At 42.1% G+C, this 12,521-nt stretch overlaps 1 protein-coding gene across 2 annotated transcripts in view; it reads right to left on the bottom strand.

Annotated features, from left to right (window-relative positions):
* LOC134864534 (voltage-gated potassium channel subunit beta-2-like) overlaps window positions 1–12,521 on the bottom strand; it is a 148,460-nt gene that overhangs the window by 37,886 nt on the left and 98,053 nt on the right. For both annotated transcript variants that reach the window (XM_063883590.1, XM_063883599.1), the window contains 5 exons: window positions 11,365–11,408; window positions 11,097–11,183; window positions 2,231–2,316; window positions 1,967–2,087; window positions 1,677–1,771 (listed from right to left, as the gene is read on the bottom strand). In XM_063883590.1, the coding sequence (XP_063739660.1) occupies window positions 1,677–1,771; window positions 1,967–2,087; window positions 2,231–2,316; window positions 11,097–11,183; window positions 11,365–11,408 (433 nt within the window). The remainder of the gene's footprint in view (window positions 1–1,676; window positions 1,772–1,966; window positions 2,088–2,230; window positions 2,317–11,096; window positions 11,184–11,364; window positions 11,409–12,521) is intronic.

Raw genomic sequence — 12,521 nt, 5'->3', positions numbered from 1 at the left:
GTTAAAGAAGTTTATATGACATTGTCAATGTATTCTGCTTTCATATATATTTGTTCAAATTGAATATCATTTATATAATCCTCATTTTGTTTAATATATTTTATATTTTAAAGTGTTCGTTAGTAAAAGGGGAAACTATTGTAACCTCAAAGACAGAAAAGGGGAAACGACCCATGGTTGTATAATAGGAGCTGGATACAGCGTTGTGGGTGCAGCCTCTTTCCTTCCTATGAGAGCTGCTATTGTATTTTTTATTTTATTTTCTGATGAAACGTGGGAACCGGCCTCCTCTAACGAGTATTCTTCTGGCATATGTCCAGTCCAGAAGTGGCTCGTGTATCTTTCTCCAGAGGGGGCTATTCCAGAATTACATCTATTTTTTCTACATCAATTTTGCCCTTGCTTCCCTCCGTGAGAAATTGCACATTTTTCCATGACTCTGTGGTTAAGGTCAACAATGTCTTTCACAAGTTTCTTCTCCATAGAAAGCATGGCCAAGGGATCAAGAGGATCCTGTGACCATGTGCTCCTGAGGAAGGTTTTGATTCTCTTCAGTGTTGAGAAGCATCTTTCAGATTCGGCTGTGGTCATAGGAGTTGTGATTTGGATCTTCAGCAGTGCCACAGTCTCTGAAAAGGTGTCCTGACGATTGTTCTGCATGAAGAGCTGGTACAGAGCCACAATACCACTGCAGTTTTTAAACTCAATGTTGCTGAGTGACAGTTTGGTTTTTCAGCTTGATCTTGTTCAGCAGTGGGTAAGCCTCCATTGTGGTGTTCAGTGCTGCTTCAGGAAACTGGCTGTCTCTCTGCAGCAGTGTAGCACTGATGAGGTGACCAACTTTAGCTGTTATTATCAGGTCTGTTGATAGCTACATGGTTTAATGTAACAATTGTATAACAACGAGTCCCACTTTAAAAAAATCAATAACGCATAACTCACAAGTGTCAGTAGAGCTCCTCAATTTCAGTGTGTTTTCCACCAGCGACTCCAGTGTAGTTTACTGTAGCGCTTAGTCCACACGATGGTCTGCCACATCAAACTGTGGGCTGTGTTTTGGGATGACCGCTGCCGCTTCGACCGAGGTCTTTCTTGTGTTCTCGATAATCAGGTTTTTTCAACTTAATATTCATTTGCGCAACTGTCTTGTTGAATCCAGCCGTTACCATCTCTCGCTGAGGTTCGGGAAAAATGGCCTAGAACACCCCTCCAATTTACACTTGTGAGGACCAGATACCAAAGAGATAGCTCTTCTCCTCAGCAGTCAACTGCTGTTCAAGTTTTGCAGGCATCCATGGTTTCATTTTTCGTAGTGCATGCTGCTGAATAAAACTTGCAGCTTTATGCTGTTGTTGATCAGATTAATCCCACTTCCTACGTAAGCCTCTGGCATATTCAGTTTGCAATTAGGCACTGGCTTCCAATTTGTCAAAACCTTTAAACTTTGTCTGAAGTTGCGTTGCGCAGTCAATCTGCAGATTGTCAGCAAGCTCAGCCATCAGAGCAAAGAAATACCTGGACCCGAGAAGTTTTCTCTTTAAGTCTCTAATACAACAACTAACTAACAAACTGGGTCAAGATGACAATTATTGAAAGGAAATAGTAACAGGTTAAATCATAAGAAGGAAGGGACAAACTAAAATCACAATGAAAAGCACAAAAAGTAAGAGTCTTACCTTAAGCGAGGCACGTGAATAGGACGGGATCCCACTGTTATACTTCCCTGAGATGATCCCACAGGCCAGTGGAGACCATGTCATAGCTCCAATGCCTGCATGTGCAGAAAAGACCTTGTTATGGACCAAAGTAGATACAGAAAATGTGCTATGTTGTTCAATGTATCAGTTTTACAATATAGGGGACTATTAGGCTATAGCCCTCTTCAAACTAATGCAGTTAATAGTCTCACAAAGAATGTATTGGCTTGAACACAGAGATTATCAAATTGACTATGGCAATTGCATACCTATCTTGTGAAAGAGTTCAGGGAGTTGCACTTCTACCTTCTCCCTCTGGAACATGTGATACTCTGTCTGTTCACAGATGGGTGGGATTTGGTTGAACTGTCGAGCCACCGAGTATGCCTCCTACAACAAAGAGGTAACAATATCAGAAGGATTACACAGGGGCTGTAATCCAAAAATGTAATACTTACCCAACAGCCAATAACCGTATAGCATTTTAAAAAGAGAAACCCTAAACCCTAAGAAGTTTTTGTGTTTGAACTCACCATGATATCCATGGAGGTCCATCGTGATGTCCCCCAATACATAGCCATCCCCTTGTTGATCACATGAGTCATTGCCCTCACCGTCTCTACCAAAGCAGCACAAATTAGTAGAATAGAATAGAATTGGAGGATGAAACCCTCTTTATTAGTCACATACATGCACACAGCAAAATTTGACCTCTGCATTTAACCCATCCTAGTACTAGGAGCAGTGGGCAGCTATTGTGCAGTGCCCGGGGAGCAAAGGGGAGGGGGGATTGGAGGTGTCCGGTGCCTTGCTCAAGGGCACCACAGCAGGGCCTAGGAGGTGAACTGGGACCTCTCCAAGTAGCAGTCCACTTTCCATATTTAAAATCTGTGCAGAGACTTGAACCGGCAACCCTACAATTCCCAGTCTAAGCCCCTACTGACTGAGCCACTGCTGGACGAACTGAGCCACTGCTGGACAGTAGTATACATAGTACTTACCACAGCTATGGCATAAAAGGGAAACCAGTTCAAATAGGAAGGAAAAGTAATATCTTAAAATGTTGCTGTATAATATGTTAGGTTAATTTTGAACACATAGACAGAGACAGAGAGGCAGGCCAATAATTGGATGGATGTAGTGTTATATTATACTGTCTTATCAGGGACAAACATGTTCAACTTTAGATACACGTGGCATTGAATAAAAGAGTAGCATCTATTTAACAGTGTCTGAACTAATAGTAAGGTCATTACTGTATTCCAAAAGGAAAAGTTGAGATCGATGATCATAAATGCAAAAGTATGGCAACAGCCACGAACCAAAGTTACAAACAGTGTTAAAGATAACATTTGTGATGACACAAACAATTGACTTTGATGGTTCCTTTTGTAGAGACCAAAAGTTCAAAATTTAAGTGTAAATTGCAAGAAGCAACATTTACCAAGTGAAAAATGTAACTGCCCCGCAACAACTAATACTGCACAAATTAAGGTTCTCAAACTAATTAAAATTATGACACAAATTGAAATTCTCCAAGGAGCAGCCAAATGTGAAATCCAGCCTGAAATGCACATCCAGGCAAATACCTGTTATTTGCAGACATTTGGTCCAAAATTAACTACTTTCTATGCAAATGGGCCTAGTAAGAAGAACGATGGTTACATATTGTAACCCTAGTTCTATAAGCACAGGCACAGCCCTTTAATGGACTCCTTGGGAAACACTCCTCAGCAATCACACACAAGCGTTCAGCCATGCTTCCCCTGGATTGTATTTCTGCATTATGAATAACATTTGATTTATTTATTAATTTTACAACCTCAATTCCAATGAAGTTGGGACATTGTGTAAAACTTAAATTACAACAAAATACAGTGATTTGCAAATCCTTTTCGACCTTTAATCAATTTAAAACACTACCAAGACAAGATAATTAATGTTCAAACCGATAAACTTTGTTTTTTTGCAAATATTCACTCATTTTGAATGTGATGCCTATGTGACTTACTAGTAGCCAGAGAGCAAATTCATTGCTTTTTGTTAACACATTTATTAATTATTATTATTGATAACGTAGTTCAATTGTAAGATGTTTGAAAATGTAAGAAGGTATTCTGTCTTGTTTGTGTTCGTTTTGGGGATGTGTGAATTAGGGCTGAGCGATTAATTGCATTTGCGATAATATCGCGATATGACAAAACGAGATTTTCCAACCCGCAGGCTGCGATTTGATTGGTCACGTGACTTGCGAGCGAGCCGAGCAGATCCGAGCGAAGTCGAGCAGGCAGGGAAAGAGTCAACGCTGCGCTTGAACCTGTTGCACAATGGCCTCAGGCTCGTCAGAAGAGTGCACGGCTGGAAGTTTGGTACCAAAGAGGGGCGGCACGTCAGTTGTGTGGAATTATTTTGGCTTTAAAAAGGAAGATGCTACGCAACGTCAGGTATTGTGCAGAACGTGTCTCGCTACTGTTGCTACCCGAGGTAACACTACAAACCTTTATCAACACTTTAAAAAAAAACACAAAGCCATGTACGATAGTTGAATGGCTAGAAATCCAACGACCAGTGCTACAACTTCAAGTACCAGCCGACAGGGATCACTGACCTTGCTGTTTGAAAGTATTACTCCTTATGAACAGAATTCGAAACGGCATGTGGAAATAACTGAGGCAATAACGGAGTTCATAGCGAAAGACATGATGCCTACTAGTGTAGTGGCCAATCCTGGGTTTACGGCTTTGGTGAGCACACTGGATTAGCGGTACAGAATGCCCTCAAGCACACATTTTAGCCAGGTTGCCATACCTGAGCTATACAAAAAATGCAGACAGAGAGTTTACAGCCGAGCTGAAAACAGTGGAGTTTTTTGCGACAACAACTGATCTGTGGTCGAGCCGTACGTCGGAGCCATATCAAAGTCTAACGGTGCATTACATTGACGAAGACTTGAATCTCAAAGCTCGCTGCCTTCAAGCATCCTTCTTCCCGGACGACCACACAGGGCAAAATATTGCAGCCGGCCTGAGAGAGGGGCTTGCCAGCTGGGATCTACAGGAAGGAAACCGCATCTGCATAACGACAGACAACGCATCGAATATGGTGATGGCAGCACAGCTAAATGGATGGACCAGACTGCAGTGTTTTGGGCACCGATTACATCTTGCCATCGGTACGTAAATTATCATCATGACGTATGTCGGCATATGTGTGCGTGATTGTGTGAGCAGAGAGGAGAGAGACTGTGTGTGTGTGTGTGTGTGTGTGTGTGTGTGTGTGTGTAAATGTGAATTTAAGAGGTGGGGGGAGAGAATGTGAATGTGTGTATTTATTCCAAAGTTCATAACCTTAATCACACAAATCAAATTGTATAATTTACACTGTTCTTATATTATTTTGTATCACAGGACATGCACTCAAAGATGACAGAGTGTCAAGAGCATTAGGGCTGTGCAAGAAGGTGGTGGGGCACTTCTCTCACAGTTGGAAGAAGAAGGCGGCAATGACTGAAGCACAGAGGGAGCTCAAACTCACTGAGCAAAGCCTCATCACTGAATGCCCAACAAGATGGGGATCCAAAGAAATGATGGTTGCCAGGGTGGTAGAGCAGCTCAAAGCCATTTCTCAGGTATTGTCAGGTGACCGATATGCACGCTCCCTCATCCCATCCTGGCAGGATGTTCAGGTGTTGGAGTCTGTTCACAGTGCACTGCATCCTCTCCTGGACTTTACAGATGCTCTCCCTGGATAGGAGTATGTGAGCATCTCCTACCTCAAATCAGTTCTTCACCTTCTGGCCACATCAGTCCTGGCTGAAGATCAAGAGGACACTGACCTGACTAGGTCAATCAAAACCAAGGTCCTGGCATACCTCAATGATAAGTACAGTGACCCCAGCATCCAAGAGCTTTTGGATGTTGCATCCTTCCTGGACCCCAGGTCCAAAACCCAATACATCACCGCAGACAACATTCCCACCATTAAGACCCGACTCAAGACTGAAATGCTGGAATCAGCAAGGCGTGCATATAGCCAGGTTAGTAATAACTATGTATCTATGATATCAAAAACACACTTTATATTTATTTATTTGTAATCTAACTTCAATACTAATTGCTGTGTTTTTTTTTTTTTTTTTTCATCTGATAGGAGAAGAGGTCTCGTACTGAAACCACTCCGAGGCCTCAAAGTGCACAGCCCTCTGGCGAAAAGGTCTCTTGGCAGCTTCTTCAAGACTGCCGTGGCCTCTTCTGCTTCTCCTATGCAACTTGAAGATGTCGCTGAGGCAGAGTTAAAAAATGTACCTCATGATCCCTGCCATTGATGGAGAAGATGACCCCTTGGCCTGGTGGAAGGTGCACAAGATCAACTTTCCACGACTGTGCAATATGGCCCTTAAGTATCTCTGTGTCCCTGCCACAAGTGCTCCTTCAGAGTGTCTTTTCAGCACTGGAGGGAATATAGTGACTTGTACTCGCTCGTCTTTAAAACCAGCTAAAGTTGACATGCTGGTTTTCCTTGCAAAAAATCTGTGAGCTCCTGAGAACTACACAGAAGAATCTTTCTGGCTGACAGTGCCATACTCATTTTGCACTTTAGTATGTTGTGTGATGCTGTTACTGAGTGAATATCACATTTCCATTAGAGTTCAAAAAGTTTTTTTCCCCTTCTTTTAATAAGAACATTCACTAGTTTATTTTGTGTTGATTGGGAGTTTGATTTACCTAAAAAATGTCCAAGTGGTTAAAGCAGTTCCTGCACTTTAGTATGTGTGATGTTACTGACTGGAGATCAGTAATCTTTATTTTTTTATATTTATATCTGACTGTATATTTTATTCATTTATTTATAGACTGTCCACATGTTTACATCATGTTTCATCAAACGTAAAAAGTTAGACATGTTTAAGAGGTAAAGCAGATTTGTTTCCTTTATTGTTGTAATCTGTGCTTTAAATAAATCTGATATCGTTTATGAAACAGATTGATTTATTGCTTGTGTTTGTTGAAAAATACACGAGAAGAGGACCTTGAAAAAATAATCGCATATTAAATCGCAATTGCAATATTGAGGAAAAAAATCTCAATTCGATTATTTTCCAAAATCGTTCAGCCCTAGTGTGAATCTGTTAAACTGTTGTCGACTAGAAGGCCTTGATGTAGGAGCTGGAGATTAATTGCTTTAGTCTCCGGCCACATATGTGGGGGGTTTCGCAGCACTTTCCTGACTTGAGTTAAGTTATGGCAAGAGAAAAATCACTTTGACTCTTGTCATTTTTTCTCTTTTATCAGGTATGTTCACACTGCAAAAACAAAGCAAATAGGGTTTAGAGCAGGGGTTCTCAACGGGGGCGGTAGCGCCCCCCAGTGGGCGTTAGGAGAACGGCAGGGGGCGGTGGAAGCAATATATTTGAAAGGGGGGCGTTTATGTGTTTTTAGGCTATGTTTTTAACCTAAGATTTGAGAAAAAGAGCGAGGCAAAGTTTTTATATGCGTGTCTGACTGGCAGGCCCGGCGCCAGAACACATCTACAGAGAGGGCATGTGATTTTCATCGTATGGCACACAAAACCTTAATGTGCAGCAGGACAATATAAATAACATAAAACAGCATGGCCAACAGCAATGCGTAAAGATGCACACCTATCGCAAATACACACAAATAAAGGGCAACGTAGAAACCATGTTTTCAACGGCGGCACAGACACTGGTAACACAGCACTCATGAGCAAGGCACAAATTCGCAATAAAACATGATCTGAGAGGGAGTTGGTTGAAAGCTAAAAATGCTATCATATCATCGACAGCTGACACGTAGTAGCGGTTCCGTGCCAGCTGATCTGTGTGCATAAGGTACTTATTTCCTTACTTGTTTCCTCGTGCATCTGTCTCTCTTTCCACAAACTCACAGGAAATGTGTTATTTTGATGCGGCATGTCTTAGGAGTCCTTTATCAGTCTGTAATGCGTGCTTCCAGTCGCAAAAACCTTTGGCAGTAAATGCTGCACCAGATGAAGTATTGGCTTTAAATGTTCTGCAGGGGAAACAAAAGGCTGCGTCTGCTTTTACAGAATATTCAAGCCATGGTCTGTTGTTGTACCATGCAGTGCCAAAAGTGCACTTTCATAAAAATAATTTCCCAGGAAAACGATCCAGTTTTACCTGATTGGGTTTATTAATACCAAGATCATCTGGGGCTGTTGGTCTTTGAGCGGTTGCTGGCCTAATAATAACGGAGGAGGAGGAGAAGGAGGAGGAATCTGGCGGGTGTGGTACAATCACAGCGGAGCCACGTGCTTGCAGCCATTTCGTGTATATGTGTATGCACACTAAGTTATAATATTGTGTAATATATTGTCTTTAAACATCACTTTGACTCGCTTCACAATGTGCCCCACATTTTCAATCAGAGATAGGCTTTGACTGCCGGCGTGCCAGTCTATAACCTGCATTATTTTTACTACGAGTCCACATGTTGTAACACATGCAGAATGTGGCTTGGCTTTGTCTTTGCTGAAATAAGCAGGGACGGCACCGAAAAAGACGTCGTTTGGATGGCGGCATATGTTGCTCCAGAACCTGTGTAAGAGCCATTTTAATGATGGTCATCATTTGGTTGAGGTTCCACAATTGTATGGCAACACAGATACTAAATACCAGTGCCATAGGGTGTTGCTGTGCGAATCCCTATGGACCAGGTATTTAAGGTGTGTGTTGTCACAGGTTTGGGTGTGTCTGACCCCGGAAGGGCAAATGGATTTTGTATGTACAATTCAGCATTAATGGTGCCTTAAGAGATGTGCAAGTAACCCTTGCCATGGGCACTTAAACCCTCGTCATACCATCACAGATGCTGTCTTTTGGACTTTGCAATGATAACAATCTGGATGGTCCTTTTCTTCTTCAGCCCGGAGGACAAGATGTCCATGATTTCCCAAAACAATTTGAAATGTGGACTCATCCACAGCACATCAGTCCATCTCATATGAGCTCGGGCACAGTGAAGCCTGCAGCGCTTCTGGGTGTCGTTTATGTATGGTTTTGGCTTTGCATGGATGACTTTTAACTTGAACTTGTAGATGTAGCGAGGAACTGTGTTAACTGACAATGGTTTTCCAAAGTGTTCCTGAGCCCAATATAATATCCTTTACAGAATGATGTCGGTTTTTAATACAGTTGGATTGAGGGTCACGGTCATTAAATGTTGGTTTTCGGCCTTGCAGCTTGTGTGCAGAGATTTGCTTGGATTCTCTGAATCTTTTGATGATATTATGGAGTGTTGATGCTGAAATGCCTAAGATCTCTTACAATTATATGTTGATTACATTTTTTTCTTCAACCATCCATGCTTGTGAACGATTGAGCCTTTCAGGGATGCTTCTTTTATACCCATTCCTGACACTTACCTGGATGGTGGTTGTAAAGTCTGACCGCTGCAGAAACGGAAGATACCGGTGCTTCTACCGGAAGGAACCGCGGAATCTCTTTGTGAGAAACCACTGGTGCAGCAGCCTGCCACTAAGGAGTTGCACAGTGCAGCAGGTTTTCCTCGAGGGGATTGGGACACATTGTCCAGCAGGGAGGACAAAGCTAGCCTTCTTAACCAGTCTGTTCAGTCTCTTCTTGTCAGCAGTCGAGATGCTGCAGCCCCAGCAGACCACACCATAAAAGATGGCTGATGCCACCACAGAGTCAGAGAAGGTGTGAAGAACTGCACCCTACACCTCAAAATACCTCAGTCTCCTCAGCAGAAAGAGTCTGCTCTGTCCCTTCTTGTAGAGAGCAGCAGAGCTGTCTGACCAGTCCAGTTTATTGTTCAGATGAACACCCAGGTACTGGTAAAAATCTCAATGTCTGCTCCCTGGTGTGTGTGTGTGTGTGTGTGTGTGTGTGTGTGGGGGGGGGGGGGGTTGGCGCCGTCTGAAGTCCACTACCAGCTCCTTGGTCTTCCCTGCATTGAGTTGGAGGTGGCACCAGAGGATGATGTCCTGCATCAGTTCCTGTACTCCCTGTACTCCCTGTACTCCCTGTACTCCCTGTCACCCTCGTTGGAAATGAGGCAGACGATGGTGGAGTCGTCAGAGAACTTCTGCAGGTGACAGGTCGGCGTGTTGTGGGTGAAGTCTGCAGTGTAGAGGGTGAAGAGAAACGGTGCCAGCACCGTCCCCAGGGGGGCCCCCCATATTGCAGATAATGGTGTCTGGTTGACACTCCCTGGTCCTCGTGTATAGTGTACGGTTAGTGAGGTAGTCCAGGATTCATGAGGTGAGGTGGTGATCCACAATGTTACTTCAGTGAAGGAATGCAGTGCCATCAGAGTCACCTCTACAGTACACTGCTTCATTAAACTCACCTCCTCCCCAGAGCAGGGGCTGGATGGTGTTGAAAGCACTTGAGAAATCAAAGAACATGATCCTCACAGTGCCCCCAGCCTTCTCCAAGTGGGAGAGGGACCTTTGCAGCAGGTAGATGACGGTGTCATCCAGCCCGATATCAGGCTGGTTTGCAAACTGCAGCGGGTTGATCAATGGTCTCACAAGGGGCCGAAGGTGTCCAAGGACCAGTCTATCCAGGGTCTTCATCATTTGCCATGTAAGCGCCACCAGCCGGTACCACACAGGATGTCTTCCACAGTTGGGGTACCTTCCCTTGCTTCAGGCTCAGGTTGAAGAGGAACTCCACAATCCCACACAGTTCGTCTGCACAGGATTTGAGGAGCTTCGAGCTGATGCTGATGTTCTTGCATACATCATTTGGATTAATGATGCGAAATATAATCAGCCCTTATATCAGACTTTAGTTCCACCTGGAGTAAATTCACAAGCTACCCTGCAGTATACAAAGTCATTAAAACTAGCTGCACCTTTACCAGCTTTGATGGTCAATAATTATAAAACATATCAGATATATTATTCTGAAATGGACCAATCAAACAATGACTACTGTAAATGGATTTCGATACTGATATTTTTGTACTTTTACTTGAGTAAGATTTTGAATGCAGGACTTTTACTTAGTGTGTATTCCTACACTCGCGTACTTAAGTACAAGACCTGAGTACTTCTCCCAGCTCTTCAACTCTGAATATCTTGTTGGTAAACACATTTTTTGATATATAGAGTAAGAAAAAAAGAGAGGATCTCTTCTTAAAATAGCTAGTCTCTAAACACATATATATTTTTGAAAAGCAATTCAAAAGGTGAAGGTGTCATATTATGTCACCTTAAACACATATTTGAGCTTTTTATTTACTCTACCTAAGCATAATGTCATATTTCTGGAACAAGATTGAATGGTTTGGAATATAATTGATTTTTGTTGGACCAGGCTAAACTTTAGTTTATAAGCCCCATCAAAAAAACAAAAACAAGACAAATCTTTTGAAGGCTAAGCAAACCCACCTTCAATTGGAGTGTTAGGGTCTGGTCGATTCGCAAAAACAACATCTATGTACTCCAGCTGAAGTCTCTCTAGTGATGCCTGTAGACCTGTTTCAAAAAAACAATGACATACTTATTGTATCATAACATTCATTCTGAGGTAATGTAGCCTTGACATGTGCTGCTATGAACACCTTGGTTGTTGTTTTCTACACAAATTAATGTACCTTTGTTGTCATGATAAAAGGCTAGTCCTATAGTTATTTACAATGGTAGCATAATGTCTTACCTTCACTTATATGTTTTCTAGACAATCCCCTTTCCATTTCTGCTCTGAAAAACACACACCTTTCTTTTAGAATGTTTGAAGACTGTAACATTTCAAGTAATTCTATTAAAATTGTGGCATGCAATTGTGCTCTCACGGACACCACCAACAAAATACCAACAAAAAGACAAAACTGAAACATTTTAGGTATGTTCTGGATGGATATGTGTATGTATTTAAACACTTCTTAATAGCAGCATGGTACCTCAGATATTACCATGTTGCCTCAGATATTACTATGGTTGTACCAATATTGGGTGTGTTATTTGAGACCAAAATTGTACTACTTGTACTAATTCTACTTTACTGTATTAATCAAACAGCAGACAGCAAAAGCAGTAAATTAAAACAAGTTAATACACCAACTGAAGATAATCAGTTTAACTAGTAAAAATAAGTTATTATAATATTCCTTTGCTACAATAATACTTTAAAAATGTACATCGAAAGGGGTGTGTATTTGCAAAAGATGTGGTGAGACATATTTGTATATATGCACAATGTCTCAATCCCTCTGCGTCAAACCGCGATGCTTGGTCAGGGTGCTTTGGCGTCCATTTTCGGAAACGCACCAAGTCTCCTTCAGCATCCTAAACGGACGCACAGAGCTTTCAACTGATTGCAATGTATTTCTGTTTGACGCTCAGGGGAGCGCTGCAGCCATCCATGACCGTGACAGTTAAAGGCAATATGAGCGTCGCTTCCCATTGGATAATGGAGAATCTTACACCCAGAAGTAAGTATTCTCCTTAATGTAGATTGATTTTACAGTGATATCTGCAGTACTCCTCAACTTAAACACACTAGATTATCCTTGTTAATTTCACAACATTAATTGGGTTGGATCGTGTACAATGCTTTTGTGTTTTTCCCCTTTGATTCTGAGAAACAAACAGTTTTTTCCGAGTTTAAAATGGCCGAAGAATACCCACAATCCTCAGCTATCGTTGTGACACACACCAGTTTGCTTGCATAGACTTGTAGTGAGCTCCCTCAGTGTCGGTAATGGATGACTTGAGATTGCGGACAAATGCTCTACGCCAACTCAGTCTCTGTGGAATATTATAGAATTTGTATTGCTTGCTCATGAAGATATGTATAAATGCTACCAGAGAGGA

This window comes from Eleginops maclovinus, chromosome 1, assembly GCF_036324505.1.
Source record: "Eleginops maclovinus isolate JMC-PN-2008 ecotype Puerto Natales chromosome 1, JC_Emac_rtc_rv5, whole genome shotgun sequence".
Lineage (NCBI taxonomy): Eukaryota > Metazoa > Chordata > Actinopteri > Perciformes > Eleginopidae > Eleginops > Eleginops maclovinus.
The sequence above is the reverse complement of the archived record's forward strand: the minus strand, read 5'-3'. Positions and strand labels throughout refer to the sequence as shown.